Genomic DNA, 25,032 nt, shown 5'->3' with positions numbered 1-25,032 from the left:
GAGTGCCTCTATGTCTAGCCACCCCAGCCCCTGTCCTAGGTTTCATGACCTCCTGTGGGAGTGGTAACCCAAGAGGGAGAAGCCTGCTATTTCCCTTCTAGGCCACTCCCATTCACGGATTATGCACTCTGCATGTGATTCTGTGGTTTGACAGAATTAGCCCCCAGTGCCAGCTTCTGCCAGCTGATGCTGAGGCAAAGCCCAAACAACCCTCACCCACTCTGATTTTGTTTGCACCAGTAGGAGTAATAGGCAAGCCTGGATTTTCCTTGATCTCGTCCACATGAGGCCCACAGGTGTTGTAGCCCTGCTTAGTCTGGTCTGCCCCCATTCCAGCTCAGGCTGTCCAGTGGGAGTAGCTGTCCAACAAGGGAACCAGCCCTTATTCCCCTGCCCTTATTCCCCTGCTGGTTTCGCCCCCTCTCTCCCTGATTCTCATGCATGCTGGTTGGTTGTTGTGGTCACATCCGATACAGGCAACCTCACCTTGGCATTCCATATTGTGCACTGGTTTTTGTCACTACCAAACCTGGCTTGACCCACACTCTGTTCTGGTGCTCGGATTTGCCAGTGGATGACATGAACTGATTCAGCCTGGTCAGCCCCAAACCCATGCTAAATGCATGCCATTGGGAAACTTTCCATGGCCTGTTTTGGGATGTTTCCTATCATGCTTCTTGCGCTAACCTGCAGGGACTGTGTCCTGCCAGAGGAGTTGTGCAGGCTCCTCCATCAGAACCTCTCCCAATGCCAGATTTTGCGCATACCAGGGGGTCCATGAGCCAGCCCTGCTCAGTTCACCTCCTGTCCTATCAGGAACAGTGGTGTTTCCAAACTGACCTTCAACCTAAACTGGTTCTTGCTGTTGGATGTTTCAGCCCAGCCATGCTTATCCATACCCACATATGGCTCACACATGGTTCCGTAGGGGTTAAGACCTAGCCTAGTCCATCCCAATACCCTGGTCCTGTCCCCTTAGCTCCCCAGCTGGGCCTGTTACCAGCCGTAGATCACGCACATGCCAGTGGTGGCTCTGATTCAGCTTAGTTCAGCCCCTCACCTGTCCCGACCTCTGCCTTAGACACTGTGGCTTAGCATCCCAGACTCACACAGACCAGTTGGTTCAAGAGCATAGCTTGTCATGACCTATACTCCTTCCTGGTTTCTAGTTTCACTTGTAGGCTAAGGTTTGCTCAGTCCTGCCCGGACAACCCCATTCCATTGCCAATTCAAACATTAGCCAGCTGCTGGAGCTACTTTGCCCAGCTTGTCCGACCCCCAGGTTTGGACCACATGTTCACCAATGGGAGCTGTGACTCACCAGGGGAGTTTCCCAAGTTCCTCCACTTGACCCACTTCCAGACCCAGCTCTCATACATGCCAATGGGTTTTAGGCCAGTGCCAAATGGCCTTCCATTTGACCATGTATGAACTGGTGAATGTTGTATCCCAGCCCACCCCACACACTATTCAGGATGCACATTCATGTGCTGCTGCCTTGACCAGTTCAGAATGTTGTCATTTTCTTTCTCTGATTGATGGCAGGCTCCTTGGTCACACCTAGCTTAGTCCATCACCACCCCAACTCTTGAGCTAACCTTGGGGCCAGAATTTCCACTGGGTTTGGCGCACACATCCCCCACAGAATCTACCCCTGGAAATGGTTCTCAAGTGATAGTTAATGTCATAGCTGTGCCTAATGTGACCCTTCTGTTGATCCACAATTATATGAGGTAATAGGATATCCTGCTAGAAACGCCCCGTGCCTTAGCTTTTGCATGGACTGGTGTTCAGTGCTCAGCATTGTTAAGTGATTACAAGTTCTATACAGGAAGAGTTACTGTCATTGGGAATCTTTAGGATTGATTCACAAACTAGAAGAACAGTGGGTTCAACCTGGAGCTACCTAAGCAGCAATTCTAAGAAACAAAACCCCAGAGCTCCCTGGCTGGGCAGCCAGCAGGCATAGCCTAGTGGCAAATGGCATGCTGGCCACCCAGGAACAGCTCACCTGAGGCCCCAAGTGTAAACCCCCAAACGCAAGGTCGCACCCCTCCCCAATCCCATCTACCGCTCAAGCTCAATGCATGCAGCGGGTGGGCCCCGGATCCCGGGCCCGCCCAACATAGCCCTGCAGACTTACCCCAAAGGGAGCAGCCCCTAGAGCCCAGGCAGACCCGGGGATAGCTCACCACGTGCATGTGGTAGCTGGAGCCGGGAACCGAGCAAGACGCCCCGTCCTGAGGCCCCCCAGCAGCCAGCTGGCTGCTAGAAGTTTAAACCCCTCCAGATGTAGTTTTGTATCATCTTTTCTATTTCTAAGAATGTTATTCAGATTTTGATTGGGATTGCATTGAATCTGTGTATTACTTTTGGGTTTATGGTCATTTTGATGTTGATTCTTCCAATCCAGGAACATGATTTCTCCAGTTTTCAATATCTTCTTCTATTTCCTTTTTTTAATGTGTTATTGTTTTCATCATAGAGATCTTCCACATATGTAGTTCGGTTAATTTCTAGATATTTAAGATTCCTCTCTGTTATTTTAAAAGTGAATGCACTTACAATTTCTTTCTTATGCTTCAATTATTTTTGTACACTGGTGCCATCGATTTGTGTTCATTAATTTTGTAACCTTCTACACTGCCAAAGTCTCTTAGGAGCTCCAGTAGTCTCTTGATTGAGTTTTTTGGTTCTCCTATTTTGGCTACTCACTTCGAATGTGGATTACTCTAATTCCTCAACCTTGCCTGATTGCTCTAGCAAGGACTTTCAGTACAATATTGAAGAGTAATGGTGACAGTGGACACTTCTGTCTAGTTCCAGATTTTAATGGAAAATCTTCCAATCTTTCCCCATTTAGTATGATGCTGGCATTGGGTTTTTCTTAAGTTGCTGTGATTGTGTTATAGAATGTTCCTTAAATGCCTATCTTGCTTAGGGTTTTCATCATGAAGTAGTGTTGGATTTTATCAAATGCTTTCTCTGCATCTATTGAGAGCATCATATGGTTTTTATTTTCATTTTATTGTGATGTATCACATTTGTTGATTTGAGGATGTTGAACCATCCCTGCAAACCTGGGATGAATCCCATGTGGTCTGGGTAAATGATCTGCCTGATGTACTGTTGGATCCTGTTGGCTAGTATTTTGTTGAGGATCTTTGCATCTATGTTCATCAAGGATATCAGTCTGTAGTTCTCTTTTTCTGTTGATTCTCTATGTGTCTTTGGTATTAAGGTGATATTGGCTTCATAGAAAGCATTTGGAAGAATTATTTTTGAAAAGCTTGTGTAGGATTGTGTTAAGTTCCTTTTCAAATGTTTGGTAGAATGCAGCAGTGAAACCATCTGGTCCAGGACTTTTTTTCGGTGGTAGGTCTTTTTTTTTTTTTTTAAAGATTTATTTTTATTACAAAGTCAGATATACAGAGAGGAGGAGAGACAGAGAGGAAGATCTTCCGTCTGATGTTTTTACTCCCCAAGTGAGCCACAACGGTCCTTTGCTGCGCCGATCCGATGCTGGGAACCAGGAACCTCTTCCAGGTCTCCCACACGAGTGCAGTATCCCAATGCATTGGGCCGTCCTCAACTGCTTTCCCAGGTCACAAGCAGGGAGCTGGATGGGAAGTGGAGCCGCTGGGATTAGAACCAGCACCCATATGGGATCCAGGGGTGTTCAAGGGGAAGACTTCAGTTGCTAGGCCACGCCGCCGGGCCCTTTTTTTTCTTTACATTTTATTATTATTGCTATCATTTTATGATACAGCTCCATATTCCCTTATCTGCTCGCCAATTCCCTAACCCCCCCCCCCCCCAGCTAGTTCCTCTATATCATTACTAACATATAGTTCTTCATACAGAGTCATATGTCCATCATTGCAGGCATTGAATCCAGAATCCTATTGTCAAGATATAGTAAACAGTTTCACTGGGAGTCCATCTTTGTCTGGAACAGAGATGCATACCACACTGCATTCTCACATCTGGATGTTAGTCTCCTTTTCACAGCTACTGTACATCTCCTTAAATGAAAAGTCATGATACAAAATCAACAATAGAAAGAAAAATAGAAATTTGCAACGCCATGAAGTTAAATGACATGTTACTAGATATGACAGTCTCCGTTACCCAACTACAGTCTCCATTACACAGCTACTATACATCCCCTTAAATGAAGAGCCACAAAACAAAATCAAAATCAGGGAGAAAAAAGAAATTAACAACACTAAGAAGTTAAATAACATGCTATTAAATGACTAATGTATAGCTGAAGAAATGAAAATCAAGAACCTTCTTGAAGAAAGTGATGCTATTATATGATATACAAGTCATTGAATGATTTAATCTGAAGGAAGTGTTTTGAAGCGATGAAACCAACAGAAAACAACAAAACCCATGTGATAGAGCTTCCTCGGACCTTTGTTGAAGTGTGTCTCCTCCAGACAATGAACAGATTGGTTTTGTTTTTTAATCCAGTCTACTAATCTATGACGTTTGATTGAGCTTAAGCCATTTACATTCAGAGTTTAATATACATGGATGGTATTTTGGTCCTGTCATTTTAGCAATGGGATGTTCATTGGTTTAGTCTTCTGTTGTCATTTTACTGGGATGTTCTTCCCATTTGCCTTTGGTTTTGGTAGGTGCTATTCCTCTTCTCTGTCAAGAGAACATCTTTAAGTATCATTTGTAGGGCAGGTTTGAAAGAGACAAATTCTTTTAGCTTTTCTTGACTGTGCAAGAATTTTGTTTCATTTTCAAAGACAAAAGAACGCTTTGCTGGATATGTTATCCTAGGCCAACAATTTTTTTCTTTTAGAGTCTGGAATATGTCACTCCATTCTCTTCTTGCCTGTAGAGTTTCTGATGAGAGATCTCCTGTGAGCTTAATTGGCATTTCTTTATATGTCATTTGATTTTTTTCATGTGCACACTTAAGGATCTTTTCCTTATGTTCGATTGAAGAGAACTTGATGATCATATGTCGTGGTGAAGGTCACTTTTGGTCAAGCCTGTTGGGAGTTCTGTGCCCCTCCTGGAACTTGTTTCCCAATTCTTTCTCCAGATTAGGGAAATTTTCCTTTATTATTTCATTAAATACATTTGCAAACTCAGCTTCTCTTTCTGCACCTTCTGGGACTCCCATAACGCCTATATTTGGCATCTTAATCATGTTTTTCAATTCTTGAATACTTTGTTTGGCCTGATCCAGCCCTGCTTCCAGCTTTTTGTTTGCTTCCCCTTGATGACAGGAAATATCTTCCAATTCTGAGACTCTTTCTTCTGCTTGCTTCATTCTATTTTGGAGACTCTCCACTGTACTCTTAATTTGCTCTACTGTGTTCTTAATTTCTGATATACTAGCCTTGATTTGCTTTGTTGCTTCCTTAAATTCTTTGAACTCTTGCATGAGCTTCTCATTTTTTATTAGAAGCTTTAAAATGGGTCTTATGGATTCTGTGTCTCCCATTTTCTCGATGTCTTCCTCAGTTAACTCTGTGGTTGGCATAGGGTTTTGCTCCTTTGCAGGGGAGTTTAATCATTGTGCCTTTGTCTCTTCTTTTGCTCTTGGTCATTGTACTTCTGGTTAGCAGAGTCTTCTCCTTGCGCAGGTTTCTAAGCTGTGTCACTCACAGGTCTACAATGCAATTTTACTTATTGTGGTTGGTACACAACCTTTTACTTGCAGCTACTTGTGCCATAAGCTCCAGCAAGTTCCAGGTCTGGATTCTTATATCAGATTTCCACCATGGTCTCCACAACCCCAGCTCCTGGCTCATTACTCTACACCTCCTGTGATACTGTGCTGAGGCTGCATTGTTGTCTCTGCAACCTTTCTCCCACTTCAGGTAGGAGCAGGTCCCAGGATTAGAGAGACTGCAAGTGTCCTATATAGTTAGGTTGTTGGTGGTGCTGATCTTGTCAGAACCTGTTGGATGTTAGGTCTGGGTGCCACATGGACATATTTTGTCCTGTATGATGCCACAGTCAGTATTATTTTCCTGCGGGACCAGTGCACTTCACTGACGTCAGCGAGTTCTCATGAGCTCAGCACATGTGCAGTTCGCTGTTGTCACCTACGGTCCCAAAGCTATTGCCACAGTGTACAAAATGGCGCCTGACACACAACCACTAAAGTTCTTGATCTGCTGGCCATCAGATCCGAGGGCTACCCAGACCTATCTTGGGTGGAACCCATAGAATGCCACTTTGTTGCAGTTCACTGAGTCAGAAATGAGCTCACTCCCAGGTCAGCACATGCTCAGTCCTTTCCCTTGCCCTTTCCTCCTTATGCAAAATGGCATGCAATTCAGCTCTCGGGGGCTGACTGGGCTATGAATTCCACTCTGTTCTTGCACTGCCCGTCTGAGATCTGCTGCTCTGGTCCTGGTCAAATCAAATGGAGCAGCAAGATGGACTGGTCTTTTGTCTGTGTTCACCACCCAATCTCCAGTGAAAGTCCCTTCCCACCTGGTTGTTGGTGGAGTTCTGGCTGTCGGTGGAGTTCAGAGCTCCATGCTGGCGTATCAATCAGTGCAACACCACACTGCTGTATTCGCTGCTTTCCTGTGTCGGTCAGGTTCCAGGTACCCCTCTGCTGTTGTTCTGTCCTTTCCTATTTCCTGGAAATATGTCCTCTCTGCTTCGTCATGATTAAATGTTTTTCCGTCCATTTAAATGTGTCCTTATCCTGTTCCCCCATCTTCATTCTCTGCCAAGAGGTCTTTAAGTACTGATTCAATCTCAGTGCATGTCATATGTCTATTTTGATTTTTAATTGCTTCTTGATTCAATTTTGGTGGATTGTATGTCTCCAGAAATCTATCCATCACTTTTAAGTTGTCTGATTTGTTCACATAAAATTACTTATAATAGTCCCTCATAATTCTCTATATGTCCCAGGTTTTTGTTTTATTTCCTTTTTCATCACTGATGCTATTCATTCATTTTTCCCCCCTCATATTTTTGATTAGTTGGGCTAATAAGGACTCTGTTTTGTTGATTTTCTCAAATAAGCAGCTCTTTCATTCACTCATCTTACGTACAGTTCTCTTAGTCTCTGTTTATTTTCTCCCTTGTTTTGGCTACTTTTTTTTTCTTTTTTTTTTTTCTTTTTTTTTTTTTTTGGTAGAAATTTGGGGATTGCTTTCTTGTTGCTTAGCTAAGCCTAGCTCATTTGTTTGCTTCCTTTGCAGTTTCTTAACAAAAGCGCTAATTCAGATGAAGTTTCCTCTTAAATAAACCTTGAATGTGTCCAATACATTTTTACATTCTGTATTGACACTTTCATTTGTTGGCCTAGAATTTGCTTATGTTTTGTTCCTTTTTCTGTGTTTTTTTTTTAATCTGTTTATTGATGTTCATGGGGTATAAAATACACCCACTGTGATTGTATCGGATTCTATTTCTCCCTTTAAATCCATTAGTATTTGCTTCACACAGCAAGATGCTTTGGCATTTGGCATAAATACATTTATTATGGTGATCGCTTTTTGCTGAATGGATCCTTGGATCATTATGTGGTGTCCTTCTTCATCTCTTTTAATGTTTTTTACATCAAAGTCTATATCATCTGATATAAAATGGCCACACCATCACTTTTTTTTTCCTTACCATTCACTTGGAATATCTTTTTCCACCCTTTCACTTTCAATTTCTTCTGATCTTGGATGGTGAGACATGTCTCTTGTAAGCAGCAGATAGCTGGGTTTTGCCTTTTGATCCAGTCCTCTAATAATCTGTGGTGTTTGATGAGTTTAAGCCATTTACATTCAGTGTTGTTATAGATAGCTGGCGTTTTGATCCTGTCATTTTAGCAATGTATTGTTCTTGGCTTTAATCTCCTGTTAGCATTTCAGTGGGATGTTCTCCACATTTGCTATTGATATTTCTAGTTGCAATTCCTTTTTTGTTTCATGAGAGCATTTTAGAGTATCATTTGTAGGCCAGGTTTAGAAGAGGCAAATTCTTGGAGTTTTTCTTTTTTGTGTGTGTTTGTGTGTCTTTGTGGTTTGTGTGTGTGTGTGGAGGAATTTTATTTCATTTTCAAAGACAAATGAGAGCTTTGCGGGATACATTATTCTGGGCTGAAAAATTTCCCCTTTTTGAATCTGGAATATGTTACATTCTCTTCTCTCTTGTAGTGTTTATTCTGAGATGTCAGCTGTGGGTTTAGTTGGGCTTCCTGTATATGTCACTAACTTTTTTTTCACATGCACTAAATTTAGGACTTTTTCTTTTTGTTGAACTGAAGAGAGCTTGATTATCATGTGTTGTGGTAAAGTTTTCTTTTGATCATCTCTGTTGGGAGTTCTGTCGCCCTCCTATATATGCTTTTCTGATTCTTTCTCCAGATTCTGGAAGATTCCATTGATTATTTCAAAAATTCACCTTTAATCCCAAATTCTCTTTCTGCACCTTCAAAGAACTCACCTAAATCTTATGTTAGGCCTTTCAATCCTATCTTTCAACTCTTGAATATGTGTTAGCTTGCCGCAGCCCTGCTTCTAGCGTTTGTTTCTTCATGGTGACAGGAAATATCTTCCAATTCTGAAATTCTTTCTTCTGCTTCATTCATTCTGTTTTGGAGACTCTCCACTGTACTTTTACTTATCATTTCTGTGTTCTAAATTTCTGATACATCAGCTTTCATTTGATTCATTGCTGCTATTTTCTGTGTAACATATTGCTTAAGTTCCTTGAACTCTTGTGTGTGCTTCTCATCATTGTTCAGAAGCTTTATCATGAATGTCTTTAATTCGGTGTCCCTATTTTTTCCATGCCTTCCTCAGTTAACTCTGAGGGTAGTCAAGGGTTTTGCTTCTTGCTGGATTGTCTTTAGTAACATTCATAGTGCCTCTGTCTTTTCTTTTACCTTTGTCATTGCCTTTCTGATTTTCAGACCTGAATTAGGAAAACACCCGTTGTCCTGAATAATTGTTCTGTTTTGTTTTTGGCAGCTCAGATATTGTCGACACCTGTTGCCCCTTCACTTGGAGTGCCTCCTGGAGGTATTTTGGGTGGACTTGTTAGGGTACTACGATGGGATTTTTTTCCCTGTGGAGTCTGTGCAGTGTTCTAAGATGGAGGTGATCTTGTTCCGAGTTCTTGGGCAGCTCAGCTGTCCTTTCTTCATTCCAATAGTGCCTTGTCCCGTGACACTGGCAGCTGAGCACTACAGATTTAGCACCTGTGGTTTATCACTGCTCTTCCTGCAGTTTACCAAAGCTGTGAGCTCTTATCACTCTGTGTGATATGGTTTCCATAGGAGCAAAGACAGAGATCCCGGGCTGTTAGCCATCAATTCCAGGGAACATGAATACCCTGTAAGATGCAAGGCTGGATCTGCTCTCTGTGTGGACTCAGCTCAGTGCAAGCCTACTCTAGTCTACCTGCTCCCTACTTCACCCTATCTAAAATTTCTCCTTCAGCCCAGATGTGTATCTATCTTATGCCTCCCCGTAAGCTGATACTAAAAATTATTTCTAACTTAATTCCATGTGATCAGAGAAACTACCTGATAATTTTCATAATTTGGCTTTTAGATCTTGTAATCTTCATGTGTCTTAATTTTTTTAAAGTATTATACCGGAAGAAGAAATAGAAAATCTGGACACAAAGATTGTACCCAATTTTCCCCTAATCCTTGAACCATACCATCCTGATCATCTATGTCAGTATAATCAAAACTAAAAGTAAAAACAAAAAAATTCATATAGAAATTTTTTTATAGGAAAGGTAGATATATGAAGAAAAAGATTCTCTCTATGCTGGTTCACTCTCAAAGTAACCACAATGGCTGGAACTGAACTAATCACAAACTGAAAGTCAGAAGCATCTTCTGGATCTCCCATACAAGTGTAGGGTCCAAAGATTTTGGGCTGTCCCAACAGAGGAGTTTCCCAAGCTTCTCCATCAGAACCTCTTCCAGTCCCAGATCTTGCACACACTGGTATGTCCATGGGCCAACCCTACTTAAACCACCTCCTGTCTTAGCAGGAACAGTGGCCTTTCCTGACTGGCCTTCAACCCATTCCAGTTTTTCCTGTTGGATGTGTCAGCCTAGCCAATCCTGGCACACACCCAGACACAGCTCACACATGGATCAGTAGGAACAGAGACCTAGCCTAGCCTGTCTTACACTTATCCAGGTCCTCCAAAGCACCAGTGGGTGTGGAGTCTAGCCCAGTCTGTTGTGTCCAGCCCCAGTTCACACTTGCACCAAAAAACTGCAGCCATATCCATACCAGAATGCCACTACCACTCTGGCCCCCACACTCACCAGTGAGAACCCCAACTCAACCAGGATGTCCCCTTTGCTTCCCAATCAGGCCTGTTCCCAGCATAGATTGCATGTGTGCCAGTGCTTGCTCTGTCCCATGTAAACATAGTCCTTTCCCTGTCTTGGCCTTTACCTTAGATTCTGTGTCCTGGTCTGACTCTGCCTGCCCTGGTCTCAATTGTCCTGGCAGGTGATTGAATCTGGCTGTGCTCAGTCTACTCGCATCCCTGGCTCGTGTAAACCAATATGTGTAAGAGCCTAACTCAGCATGACCTGTGCTACCTCCTGGTTTCTGTTCTTGCTGGTGAGCCAAGGTTTGCTTAGCCCTGCCCGGTCCACACCCTTCAATAACCAACCCACACATTCACCAACAGTTGGAACTACTTTGCACAACTAGCCCAATCCCAAGTCCTGGACCATGTGATCACCAGTGGGAGTTATGACCCACTAGGTGAGTTAGGTAGTAGGATTTAGCCCTGCTAGACTGGACTCCAGGCCAGTGACTGACTCTGGGCTTGGATCTGCCCAGCCCACTGTTGGTCCCTGTTCCTGTGAGTGATGACAGGTTCCATGGTCACACCCAGCTCAGCCCATTACCACCCCAGTGCTTGAGCTAACCATTGGGACTTGTATTTCCACAGGGTTTGATCCACAAACTCACAGAATCTTCCCCTTGACCTGCTTCTGTCGCTTGCAATTTAGTATATTATGGCCCTACCTAATAAGATTTATCCCTTGTTCCAACATTCTGTCAGGTACTAGGATTTAGCCCTGCTGGACTGGTCTCCAATCCAGTGACTCTGTGGTGGTCAATATTCTTTGGTGATATCAAAACTACATAGGACTCACAGGTAGGCTGGTGTATTAATCTCACACAAACAGATCGTCCAGCCTCTCCCCTCCAAACCACCAAGACAGTCCCCTCGCTGATCGGCAAGTAAAGTGTCTCTGTCATTGTAAGTCCCTCAGTATTGATTTCTCACCAACACACAGTAGCTTCATTCATGGGCATCACTATTCAGCAATTCTACATCCCCCTAATCCCAGAGCTTGCCTCTGGTGGCCAACATTCAGAGCCAGGCTCCAATTTGCTTGCTGGCTAACCAAAACCCAGGACTTGCTCAATGCGTGACATAAGTGACTGGTTCCATGACCCCAACTACTGAGTCTGCCCTGGCCTGGGTACCTGCAGTAGCCACCAGGCTGCCTGAAGCTCCCAATACCCAGTCCTCAAGGCCACACTCTCCTAGGTCCCTCCCACTGCAAGATGGTGGTAGTGGGGGAAGTTGAGGGTCCAACTTTGATCCCAAGAGATCCCTTCACAATGTACTTGCCACAAATGGAGATACATCTTGAGTCCAGGCAAGCCCAGGACTCCACTCACTACTTGGCAGCAGTAGCTGTGGCCAGCACCCCAAGCATTGAGTTTGACCTGGCTTTGATAACCCCAACAGTCAGGCTCTGAAGCTCCCACCACACAGCCTGAAGTTGAACTCTCCTAGGTCCCTCTACCTCCATTTTTGTGAATTTCTTTTTCTCTGACTTTCTCACTGGTTTTGAAATAAATAAATCTTTGAAAAACAGGGAGACAGAAAAGCCCCAAATCTGAATGAAGATCATGTTTCGTGAAGAAATATTAAATTTTTGGACAGATTTATTACTTGTCTTATGGACTTCTTGGATTATTAGGATTATACCAATGGTTGGATTTGGGAAGCATTTCATTTCCATATTCTTAAAATCTAATGAAATCTGCAGTTGCAGGTGTTTGCACTATTTGAAAGTATTGCACATGTCACTGAATCTCAAGTGTTTTCATCTCAGTGTGTGATATCAATGGACATTCCACAAATGCATTCCACAGATATTCTGCTATAGTTTTAAAGATCTGTGTTTGAACACTGATATGTTGAAACATTTGTTTTCATGATATTTATAGCCTTTTTCTATTGAACTATGATGATTTTCCTTTTAATCACTGAAAGACTAAGTTCTTGAATGCAATGTAATTTTTTTTATTATTTATTTTATTACAAAGTCAGATATACAGAGAGGAGGAGAGACAGAGAGGAAGATCTTCCGTCTGATGATTCACTCCCCAAGTGAGCCGCAACGGGCCAGTGCGTGCCGATCTGAAGCTGGGAACCTGGAACCTCTTCCAGGTCTCCCACGCGGGTGCAGTGTCACAGTGCATTGGGCCGTCCTCGACTGCTTTCCCAGGGCACAAGCAGGGAGCCTGATGGGAAGTGGAGCTACCGGCATTAGAACCGGCACCCATATGGGATCCTGGGGTGCATTCAAGGCAAGGACTTTAGCTGCTAGGCCATGCTGCCGGGCCCAAATGCAATGTAAGTTTAAAACATGCTGTTTCAAATTGAAAAGGTAAGATAGAGAAGTATCATTCTGTTTTTTAATATTAAATATATCACCTGCATTCATTCTTTTTTATATTAAAATGAGTAAATAGATAACCAGAGAAAAGGTAGCTAACTGAGTAAAGTTAAAGGGCTTCCCAAACAAGTACAAAAACAATGATGTTGCAACATGGAATTTGCTGCATATGTACATGTTCTATTCAACTGGTTCATTGTGACTGGCTGATATTAGCTGTTTTTACGAGAAAAATAGTTTTCTATGAGACTGTAGTATGGGTTCCTACTAAGCTATAGTTCACAATAGAAATTAAAAATTTAGTTTAATTTAAGTGTTATTCCATAAGAAGGAAAACAAATAATGTAGAAATGATCTTAATATGTGCTAACTAAAATTTAAAAAATAATGGCGAGGGATACTTGTATATATTTATTTCTGATAAAAGATTTAGGAAATATTTACACATTTATGCATGTGTCTTCCTTATCCAATCTAGCAGGTTATTTATCTCATGTGTTTCTTTTGTGTGTGTGTGTGTGTGTTTTCAAATCTTATTTTACTTTTTTCTATTATTATTCATTAATTACATTGTATTAGTTTCATAGGTACTGGGATTTCCCCTACCCCTCCCCACACCCTCCCCCCATGGTGGATTGCTCCACTCTGTTACATGACCACAGGTTAAGTTCAGTTGAGATTCCCTCACTGCAAGCATATACCAAACATAGAGTCCAGAATCTTACTGTCCAGCCTAGTTCAATGGCTTCTTAGGGAGACCCTTCCAATACAGGCCAAGATATTTTGTTTTACCCTATGTTGCAATATGGATTGTAAATTAAGCTGCATCCATACAGGGTGCATGTTAAACAAGCACATACGAATTGCACTCAGCTTAGTATTACATGTACTGAGTTAATAATTCGGCTCAGTGTTTATATGATTATTTATTTTAATTTGATTAAAAGCAGAATGGCTGTCACAGGGACAGAGAGTGATGTCTTCCACTTGCAGGTTTATTTGAACAACACTTGCAACAGTTCCTTTGATTCAGAATATTTAGAGAAAATAACCTTTAAGAGAATAATAACGGATGTTTTGTTTTAGTTTTGGAGTTGTAAAAGTAATACAAGAGAGGTTATTTTTGTTTTGTTTTTACTCTGTGTGGGTTGCAAATTAAATTACATCCATAAATGTTGTAAATTAAATATACATACAATTTGCTGTCAGTCTTTGCATTTAATGATCCACAACTGAGGAGTCATGTAATTCATAGGTGTTGGTGTCATTTGAAGATGTGGCTGTGGAGGTTACCCAGGAGGAATGGCAGCACATGGACAACACTCAGCGGAAACTGTACAGGGATGTGATGCTTGAGACCTATCACAATCTTCTGTCCTTGGGTGAGTGAAAATCCGTCATGCCCAAATAGAATACTTTTTTTACGGTTGACAAGCGAAATGAGAGTTTATCAAGTTCAGTGCTTGGTAGGACTAGTAGTGATTTCTCAAAGTCTACAGTCATTTTTCCATGAACAGGGTATGATGTGATGAAGCCTGATGTGATCTTGAAACTGGAGCAAAATTCAGCACCGTGGACAGTGGACAAATCTGCAGACCAGAAACTTCCAGGTAGGTCAGCACCTAGTGAGCAGAGAAGTTGACACATAGCTTATTAAAGGTTGACTGGAACTCTCGTTTTTTTTGTTTTTTTGTTTTTTTTTTTTTTTTTAAGTTTCTTTCTAAAGGACCGCTGATGAGACACAGAATTCCATAATCTCCATGTGTAGGTTTATCTTAGCAGTGCTTTTCTAAATTTGTTGGCAAGTAACCATACATAGAGAACTACTTATTGGTCTTTTATGATCCCTAGCACTTGAATCATCATCTGCCACCTGCCAGATATATTCACAGGAAGTTGTAATTAAAGCAGAGTAGCCAAGACAGGACAAATTGGTGCTGTTATTGGATGTTAGATGCCTCAAGCCTTATTTTGAATTTCTGTGCCACATTTTCAGTCCTATCCCATATCAACTTAAAATATACATTTTGAAGTGATTCAAATTGTTATTTTAGAAAAAAACATATATCATGTTAATGAACTAATAAACAAGAAGTAATGCTCATTAATTATGCTCATAAATATCCACATTTCACTAATATTAAATGTGCTATATCTAGACTGGCAACAAACCTCTTTGGCTTTAATTGAGCATTTTAAATGTAACACTTAGATGAGATTGATGGAGATGGTTACTCTTGTCCTCATTTCAGATTCCTACAGAAAGAATGAGCTGTTTGGAGCTAAACAGAAAAGTCAAGAAATAATGTTCAGGCAAGTTGTAATCACAAAAATTGCATTATAACACAAAAGAGAGTCGCATTGCCAAAGATAATTTTTTTTCTGAAGATATTTTTATTGCAATGTCAGACATAAAGACAGAAGGTGAGAGAGTAAGATCTTCCATGCATTGATTCACTTCCCAGGCAGCCAAAACAGCCAGAGCTGAAATGAAGAGCCCAGAACCCCTTCCGAGTCCCCCACACAGCTGCAGAATCCCAAGGCTTTGGACTGTCCTTGACTGCTTTCTCAGGCCACGTGCAGAAACCAGGATGGGAAACAGGGCTGTCTGGATTAGAGCCAGTGCCCATATGTGATTCTGTATGCCTTGCTTGTACATTCAAGGCCAAGAATTTAGCCACTAACATACCTAATCGGGTTGCGCTAACTATGCCTAATATTAGTTGTACCCATAATTATAACATGATATGAAAGAGAAATTATACAAAAATGAAACTTATGAGATATAATTTATTTATACATACATATATTTCATTTATCCACAGAGTCTTATTTTTAAAGTGACCATGTGAATGTAGAAAGCAGATGGAATGAAACAGCATTTCTTTTAAAGAGAGCAGAGATGTTGAGCCTGTTGAGTGAAGAGAGGTAGAAACAACAAAATTTTTCCAAAGTGTCAGGTTTTTATGTGTGCCCTGACCATTACTTCTCTGGGCAGGAGCCTGTGAATAAGGCATTTCCCAGTGGTTTTCTCTCGAAGAGCCAGGAAATAGCTCCTACTTTGTAGCTCCAACTATATCCTTGCTATTCTATGCCTGCTCAGGTCTCCGATTTAGGAATACACACGAATGATCTAATTGACAAGATACAAAGGAAAGCAACTGTTCTTTTCTCAACTCATCTATTTTCTGTAGAATGGGTCATCTAAAGTCCCACACAGGTCATTTCTAAAGATTAAACCCGAGGCACAGCTTGGTAGGCTAGCAGCTAAGTCCTTGCTTGTACATGGATTGATCTCATATTGGAACTTATTCACATACTGACAGCCACACTTAACGTCAAGCTCCGTGATTGTTGCCTGCATTGCAGTCGAGCACAGCACAAAGCCTTGTGATGCTGAAGTGGTGTGTGAGACCCAGAAGAATTTCCTGACTCCTGGCTTTGGATCAGCTCAGATCTGGCCATTGTGGTCACTTGTGGAGTGAATCAAGTTCTTCCTATCTTGCTGTCCTGCTGTCTTCATATCTGACTTTCCAATAAAAGTAAATAAATCTTAAATAAACAACAAAAAAAATCAAGGGCAAGCTGCATACTTGGGGGTGCAAGGACTCTCATCAGTCCTCCAATAGTATAAACCAACCTGAAACATGAGAAAGGAGCCCAGAACTTCAGTACCATGTCATGTGCCTGAAACTCAGAATCCAGCTAGTGTGTTTCAAGCATGCATAAAAGTGCCCTTTGCCAAGAATAGTCATTCCAAAATGACTATTTTCCAAAATGAAAATAGGTAGTTGATAAGTAGTGTGTCTGAAGTGCCAAACTGATGTGCTTCCTATCTCTGCCCCTCTAAAAGTGAAATCCATCTGGAGGTTTAACCAAGCTATGCAGCAGTTGGGGGTTGGGTCTTTGTTCAGGTCTTATATTGTGCACACCAGAACAAATGTTACCAGGAAAACTCAGTGCTTCTTCCCTCGACATACTATAGAAACAGAAACAGGAAATCAGTTTTCAATGGTTTTATTGCTAATTGGCCAGGTAAACTTGGACGCAGGGCAGAGAAAGCACCTCCAAGAAGAGATCTCAGAAGTCAGCTGGCTTTTGAAAGGAGAGAGAAAAGGCACCATAGCTCATTTGAAATCTTTTCTTCTCCAGGATGCCTGATGAAAAGCCTCTTGAGATAAAGCATGCCTCTAATTTGCCTGAGGCCAAACTCCAGAGTGGGAAAAACCTCAGTCAGCCTGCTAAGATGCCCACTTGTCAGCAGTTTTTTGAACACAGTCGGAAAGGAAAAACTTCCAGCAGGAAGAAGATATTCCTTGTGTGTGAGAAAGTTTATACCAACGACACATGCAATAAACAACCTGTGAATGTGAGAGATGCTGCTCAAGTTAAAAAGCAAATGTTTCATAGCAATTCTGACTTTGCTAAACATCAACAAACACAATCAGGAGAGAAATCCAATGAGCATTTCCAGAGTGAGGAGTCTCTGATTTCTAAAAGAGATGTCAATCAGACAACCCAAACAGCTAGAAGTCACTATATATGTCGTTACTGTGAAAAGCCTTTTAACTTTAGATCTTGCATTACCAGCAAACGTAGAACTGATACTGGATCAAATTTCTATGTGTGCAATGAATGTAAAGAAACCATTGACCACAAGTCAGAACTCATGGAAGATCAGATCCTTGACACTGCAGAGAATCCATATGAATGTAATGAGCTTGGAAAAGCCTTTCACCAGCAATTATCTCTCAGTGGGTATCAGAGAATTCGCAAAGGTGGGAAACTGTATGAATGCAGTGAGTGTAAAAAATGGTTTCGTTACAAGTCATACCTAATTAGACATCAGAGAGTCCACACCAGGGAAAAACCTTATGAATGTAGTGAGTGTGGAAAAGCATTTAAATTTAACTCATCTCTAATTAGACATCAGAGACTCCACACAGCGGAAAAACCTTATGAATGTAGTGAGTGTGGAAAAGCATTTAAACTGAACTCATCTCTAATTAGACATCACAGAGTCCATACAGGGGAAAAACCTTACGAATGTAGTGAGTGTGGAGAAGCTTTTTCTCTGAAGTCATCCATGATTCAACATCAGAGAATCCACACAGGGGAAAAACCTCATGAATGTAGTGAGTGTGGAAAAGCTTTTTCTCAGATGTTCCGTCTCATTAGACATCAGAGAATCCACACAGGGGAAAAACCTTATGAATGTAGTGAGTGTGGAAAAGCTTTTTCTCTGAAGTCATACATGATTCAACATCAGAGAATCCACACAGGGGAAAAACCTCATGAATGTAGTCAGTGTGGAAAAGCTTTTTCTCATGTGTCCCGTCTCACTGAACATCAGAGAACCCACATAGGGGAAAAACCTTATGAATGTAGTGAGTGTGGAAAAGCTTTTTCTCTGAAGTCAAACATGATTCAACATCAGAGAATCCACACAGGGGAAAAACCTTATGAATGTAGTGAGTGTGGAAAAAATTTTTCTCACAAGTCACACTGCATTACACATCAGAGAATCCACACTGGGGAAAAACCTTATGAATGTAGTGAGTGTGGAAAAGCTTTTTCTCGGAAGTCCACTCTCATTAGACATCAGAGAATCCACACAGGGCAAAACTCTTATGAATGTAGTGAATGTTGAAAGTTTTTTCATTACAGTTCAGACCTAATCATACATCTGAGAATCCACACAGAGGTAAAACCTTATGAATGTAGCGAGTTTGGAAAAGCTTTTGCTCAGAAGTCACACCTCATTACACATCAGAGAGTTCACACAGCGGAAAAACCTTATGAATCTAGTGAGTTTGGAAAAGCTTTTTCTCTGAAGTCATCCCTAATTACACATTGGATAAAACACACCAATGTAATACCTTACAAATGTAGTGACTGTGGGAAATGTTTTTCTCTGAAGTCATACATGATTAAACATTAAAGAATCCACACAGGGGTACTAACTTATGAATGTAGTGAGTGCCGAAAAGCATTTAAGCAGAAGTCATCCCTAATCACAAGTCAGATAAATCATATCAGCGTAAAACCTTATGAATGTAGTGAGTGTGGAAAGCTTTTTCGCAGAAACCACACCTCATTACACATCAGAGAATCCAGACAGGATAAGAACAATATGAAAGTCCTGTTGAAAATCCTTTTGCAGGCAGTCAGATTTCATTACACATCAGGATTTACATGGGAAAAACATGAATGTAGGAATGCGCAGAAGCCTTTTGGAATCTGTCAATTTTCTTTAATAGATGTTAACTACCATTAACAAACTGGCATGCTCTATCAGCAAACAGCATGAATGAAACAAGCTTTAGCAACATTGCAAACAGAAAGTAGTAAAAGTAAAATGGAAGAGGAATAGCATTAGAGATCTCAGCAAGTTATACAAAGTAAACATGAGGAATGCCAGTGTATTTCAGAACACAGGCCACGTGTTGCGAAAATAACATGCTATTTGTATGTAATCTGCCTTTATTGTGAGGGGTAAAATGTGAATGAGTACTGGTTTCAGATTTTCATATTGATAATAAATGTTCAGTGCATCACACTTGTTTGGAATGCCATCTTTATCATTTACACATTGTATGTAATAGTTTACTAGAATTTCAAAATCCCACATTCTATTTCAGACTAAAATTGAAAACACACATATCAGCTGATGCATGTGGCAATTCTAATGCTAACTTCTCAGCAACGAAGGATGAATCTGGATCAGAGTGAAGAATTTCTGTGACATCTGGCCAAATGTGGATCTTGTTTGGCCACAGTCACTCCTTGAATTCTTTAGTGAGGGAGATCACCCCTGGATCTCTGCCCACTTACTCCCAGTAGGAATATATAGGCAAATGGAACACCATGTCCCTGGGGAAACCTTAAGAATGATCTTGGCTAATCTTAAGGTTTATGCAAACTGGTTGTATATAAACCAAAATTGAAATGTCAGTGAACTAGTCTCAGGATGTGGTTAATTACTTACATTTTTAACATATTGGTTACTCAATACCATGTCATTTAATTCCATAATGTTGTAAAGTGCTGTTGATGTTATGTTGGGGATTTAAATCGATCGGGATGATATTCTGCCAGCTCTACCTTCAGACCAGAGATGGTCTCCCCAAGAAACCATTGAATGTATCTGGACAGTTAGATGCTGGACTCTTTGGTCGGTATATGCTTGCAATGAATAAATCTCAACTGAATTTGATCTGTAATACTGCAATAAGATGTTGAATCCACCATGTGGGTATGAGGAAGGGTTGGGGGAATCCCAGAGCCTATGAAACTGTGTTAGATAATCAAGTGTAATTAACAGAAAAAAAAAAACAATAATCTTGTCTAAGTGAGACTCCAGCCTGGAGTATTCACTGAGCATTTAGCTAGAGTGATGGTCTGCATCCCAGTTCTAGTCCTTGGAATGTTGTGTTAGAAATTATCTGTGGAATCAAGATGGCAGACTAGGGTAAGGACACATTTAAACAGAAGAAACAATTAATCATGATGAAGCAGAGGAGACACATTCCATGAAATAGGAGATGACAAAACAACAGCACAGTGTTACGTGGTGGCTGACACACAGGAAAGCAGCGCAAACAATGGTGTGGTGGCACAGTGACTGATAATCCAACAGCATTCAAGTAATGGTGACCTGTACTCCACCAGCAGCTGGTACTCCACTATCAACCAGGTGGGAAGGGACTTTCATTTGAAACTTTGGAGGTGAACCCAGGAGCAGAGACAGAGCAGTAGATCTCACGTGAGCAGTGTGACAACAGGGTGGATTGCATAGCCCAGTCTGTCCACAAGAGCCATATTCGGTGCAATTTTGTGTAAGGAAGCAAGGGTTATGGGGCAGGACTGTCCATACACTGAGCTAGGAGTGAACTCATTTTTGACACAGTGAACTGCAGCAAAGTGACATTCTATAGATTCCATACAAGACGGGTTTGGGTAGCCTTCAGTACTGAGTACCAGAAGATCAAGAACTCTAGTAATAGTACATCAGGTGCCATTTTGTATGCTGTAGCAATAGCTTTAGGACTGCAGGGGACAGCAATGAATTGTGCATGTGCTGAGCTCATAAGAACTCACTGAGTTCTGTGAATAGCACTGGTCCCACAGGAAAATAATACTGTGGCATTGTACGGGTCAACATAGGTCCTTGTGGCACCCAGACCTAACGTCCAACAGGTTCCAACAAGATCAACGCCACCAACAAGCTAATTATATAGGACACCTGGTGTCTCCCTAATCCTGGAACCTGCTCGAACCAGAAGTGGGACAAAGGTTGCAGAGACAACGGTGCAGCACTAAAAGTGGAGACTGGTGAGGTAGGAGCTGGGGATACGGAGACCATGGTGAAAATCTAACGTAAAAACTCAGACCTGGAACTCATCAGAATGTGTGCCAAGTAAAGTAAGTAAAATTGAACTATAGACCTGTGCATGACATAGTTTAGAAACCTGCCCCAACGAGAAGATAGAAACCTGCCCCAAGGAGAAGAATCTGATAACTAGAAGTACAATGATTAAGAGCAAATGAATACAGAAAGTTAAGATGAATGTTTTTGAACACTCCCCTGCAATGTGCAAAACCCTTTGCCAACCTCAGGAAGACACCAAGAAAATGTGGGACTCAGAATTCAAAAAACTCACTATAGAGCTTCTAATCAACAACGAGAAGCACATACAAGAGCTCAAAGATTTTAAGGAATATGTTACACAAGAAATAGCAGCAATAAAGCAAATCAAGCCTGGTAGAAATTAAGAACAGTAGAACAAATTAAAAGTGCAATGGAGAGTCTCCAAAGTAGAATGAAGCAAGCAGAAGAAAGACTCTCAGAATTGGAAGATATTTCCTGTCACCAGTTGGAAGCAAATGAAAAGGCTGGAAGCAAAACAGGATCAGGCCCCCCATAAAAAACAATTCAAGAATTGAAAAACACTCTTAAGAGGCCAAATATAGGAGTTATGGGAGTCCCAGAAGGTGCAGAAAGAGAAAGTGATTTTACAGATATGTTTAATGAAATAATAAGGGAGAATTTCCCTAATCTAGAGAAAGACTTTGGAAACAACATCCATGAGGGTCACAGAACTTCCAACAGGCTTCATCAAAAGTGATCTTCACCACGACACATAATCATCAAGCTCCCTTCAATCGAAAGTTAGGAAAAGATCCTTAAATCTTCCCGTGAAAAATTTGGCATATAAAGGAATGCCAATAAAAGTCACAGGATACCTCACTGGAAACTCTACAGGCCAGAAGAAAATGGAGTGACATATTCCAGTTTCTGAAAGGGAAAAATTGTTGGCCTAGGATAACATATCCAGCAAAGCTTTCTTTTGTCTTTGAAAATGAAATAAAATTCTTCCACAGTAAAGAAAAGTTAAAAGAATTTGCCTCTTCCAAACCTGCCCTACATATGATGCTTCAAGATGTTCTCTTGACAGAGAGGAGGAATAACACTCAATAAAACCAAAGGCAAACGGGAAGAACAACCCAGTAAAATGACAATAGAAGACTAAACCAATGAGCAACCCATTCCTAAAATGACAGGACCAAAGTACCATCCATGTATATTAAACTCTGAATGTAAATGGCTTAAACTCAATCAAACATCATAGATTAGTAGACTGGATTAAAAAACAAAGCCCATCTATTTGTTGTCTAGAAGAGACTTATTTCACCAACAAAAATCAGTGGAAGCTATATCTCATGGATTTTGATATTTTTATTTTTGTTAGTTTTAGCCCTTCAGAACAGTTTTTTGGTGATTAAATTCCTCAATAACTCATACATCATACAGTAGCATCATTTTCTTCAAGAAGGTCCTTGACTTTCTTTTTCATTTCTTCAGTGACACATGAATCATTCAGTTGCATGTTATTTAACTTCTTGGTGTTGTTGATTTCTTTTTTCTCCCAGATGTTGATTTTGTTTTGTGGCTTGTCATTTAAGGCGATGCATAATAGCTGTGTAATGGAGGCTGTCATATCTAGTAACATGTCATTTAACTTCATGGCATTGTACATTTCTATTTTTTCTTTCTGTTGTTGATTTTGTAGTATGACTTTTCATTCAAGGGGATGTATAGTAATTGTGAAATTGAGACTAAATATCCAGATGTGAGGATACAATATAGTATGCATTTCTGCTTCCAGACAAAGATGAAACTGTTCATTATATCTTGACAATAGGATGCTGGATTCTGCCATTGTCCATGCCCGCAATGATGGACATATAATTGTGTATGAAAAACTGTATTTTAGTAATGATACAGAGGAAGTAGGTCAAAGGGTGAATTGGGGAGAGGATAAGGGAAATTTCAGGAGCCTCTTTAACTGTATCATAAAAGGATAATAAATAAAAGTACGATTAAAAAAGAATGAGGGTGAAGATTAAAAAGAATGACTACCCCAAAACAAGCAGGTGCAGCAAAATCATGCTTCAACGGAGTAAACTGCTAAATACTAAAATTAAAATAGACACAACACAGCTGAATAATAATTTATAGCCATTTTATGGTGTACAAAACATTGTTGTTTATAAACTAATAAGTTAAATATCAATGAAGAAGTCACAGGTTGTGGTTCAGAACTTGCATTTTTTTTTCTTTTAACATATTGGTTACACAATACCATGTCAATTAATTCCATAATGTTATTAATAGTTACTGATGTTATGTCAGGGCTTTTAATTGATCGGGATGATACTCTGCCAGTCTACCTTCAAACCAGAGATGGTTTCCCCAAGTACCCACTGAAATTATCTGGAAAATAAGATGGTGGACTTTATGCTTGGTAAATGCAATGAAAGAATCTCAACTGGGCCCGGCAAGCGTGGCCTAGTGGCTAAAGTCCTCGCCTTGAACACCCCAGGATCCCATATGGGTGCCGGTTTTAATCCTGGCAGCTCCACTTCCCATCCGGCTCCCTGCTTGTGGCCTGGGAAAGCAGTGGAGGACAGCCCAAAGCATTGGGACCCTGCACCTGTGTGGGAGACCCGGAAGAGGTTCCAGGTTCCTGGCTTCGGATCAGCGCGCACCGGCCCATTGCGGCTCACTTAGGAAGTGAATCATCAGATAGAAGATCTTCCTCTCTGTCTCTCCTCCTCTCTGTATATCTGACTTTGTAATAAACTGAATAAATCTTTAAAAAACAAAGAATCTCAACTAAATTTGAACTGTGGTAATGCAACAAGGTGAAGGAATCCATCATGAGGGGAGCATTTGGGGGAATGGGGGGAATCCCAGTGCCTATAAAGCTGTAATATAATGCAATGTAATCAATTAAGAAAAAAGAATGAGGAAAGAGTAAGGCAGGTTAGAAACACATTTAGGAAGGAGGGTAGGATAAGAACTACCACTATGATCATAAATCTGTTGCATGATGCATGTGAAATTTGTTTATATAAATTTTATAAGGATATGTTCAATGAAAAACAACAGAAAAGGAAATTATGTGATAATCAACTCCAAGAAGTTAAATGCAATTCACATCCTGTTTTCCAATCACGTGTAATGAGCATACCCCCTGACATAGCTTTCAGCCCCGGTGCTAACTTGTCTTTGCCTTCCTTCATGTGGCATGAAACACAGTTCCAAGTTCTTGGTGTGCCATGTGACCTGTGCTTGATTAGAGGCTTGAGAGAGCTAGGCATGCCTGCTTAGACAGTTATAATATCACTGTTGTGTGGGAGTACTGTTGGTATCACCCTTCTGCCTTCCCCCTTTTCTACTCTATATAAGCTTGTAAGTTCTTCTCAATTAATGGACATCCCTGTCCAGTTTATTTTTGGTGGTTCTTCAGCCAAATAACACCATCTTTTCACCCCTCAGTGGTCTTAGGCCTACTGGTCAGGAAACCCCTGACACTACGATATATATCCCAGACACATTAGAATTGTCTGGCATCAGACTATTCAATTTAATGTAACAACTGCCACAACTACTGCTCAGATTCAAACTGATTTTGTGCATCATGGCTTCCCACAGTCAGTTTCTTGCCATTGGCTGATCTACTTCTCTAAATGCCAGCCTGTGTCTGAAGTCTGAACTGTAAGAGTGAGTGAACATCAGGACCAGCACTACTGTGGTGCTGTAGATAAGCTGTCCGAGGTGTTGGCATTTCCAGATGGACACCACTGATTTACATCCTAGCAGATCCTCCTCTGGTCTTGCTAATGGCTTCTAGTTTCACATCAGCTCAGCTACTGCAATTCAGCCATTTGGGATGTGAACCAATGGATGGAAATTATTTCCCTGCTTCTGTTTCTCTCCTCATTATAACTCTATACTTCAAGTAAAATATTTTTAAGTGAATACCATGACTGGTGTTGAGGTAAAACAA

At 41.0% G+C, this 25,032-nt stretch overlaps 2 protein-coding genes across 2 annotated transcripts in view; one reads left to right on the top strand and one right to left on the bottom strand.

The window, feature by feature from the left end:
* LOC131478011 (zinc finger protein 585A-like) overlaps positions 1 to 25,032 on the bottom strand; it is a 191,794-nt gene that overhangs the window by 125,471 nt on the left and 41,291 nt on the right. Inside the window, exon 2 of the mRNA XM_058655111.1 lies at positions 8,058 to 8,066. Coding sequence (XP_058511094.1) covers positions 8,058 to 8,066 — 9 coding nt within the window. The remainder of the gene's footprint in view (positions 1 to 8,057; positions 8,067 to 25,032) is intronic.
* LOC105942596 (zinc finger protein OZF-like) lies at positions 13,989 to 18,326 on the top strand. The gene is made up of 4 exons (XM_058655637.1): positions 13,989 to 14,058; positions 14,194 to 14,286; positions 14,929 to 14,989; positions 16,829 to 18,326. The coding sequence occupies exons 1-4, from the start codon at positions 13,989 to 13,991 to the stop codon at positions 18,324 to 18,326; spliced, it is 1,722 nt and encodes a 573-aa protein (XP_058511620.1).

This window comes from Ochotona princeps, chromosome 26 (genome assembly GCF_030435755.1).
Source record: "Ochotona princeps isolate mOchPri1 chromosome 26, mOchPri1.hap1, whole genome shotgun sequence".
Classification (NCBI taxonomy): Eukaryota; Metazoa; Chordata; class Mammalia; order Lagomorpha; family Ochotonidae; genus Ochotona; species Ochotona princeps.
The sequence above is the reverse complement of the archived record's forward strand: the minus strand, read 5'-3'. Positions and strand labels throughout refer to the sequence as shown.

What these genes read in the sequence shown, in the direction of transcription:
- LOC105942596 (XM_058655637.1), top strand. Translation starts at nt 13,989, where the DNA reads ATGGACAACACTCAGCGGAAACTGTACAGGGATGTGATGCTTGAGACC. An exon ending in TGCAGACCAGAAACTTCCAG is followed by an intron (nt 14,287 to 14,928) that starts GTAGGTCAGCAC and finishes TCCTCATTTCAG; the next exon opens with ATTCCTACAGAAAGAATGAG. An exon ending in AGTCAAGAAATAATGTTCAG is followed by an intron (nt 14,990 to 16,828) that starts GCAAGTTGTAAT and finishes TTTCTTCTCCAG; the next exon opens with GATGCCTGATGAAAAGCCTC.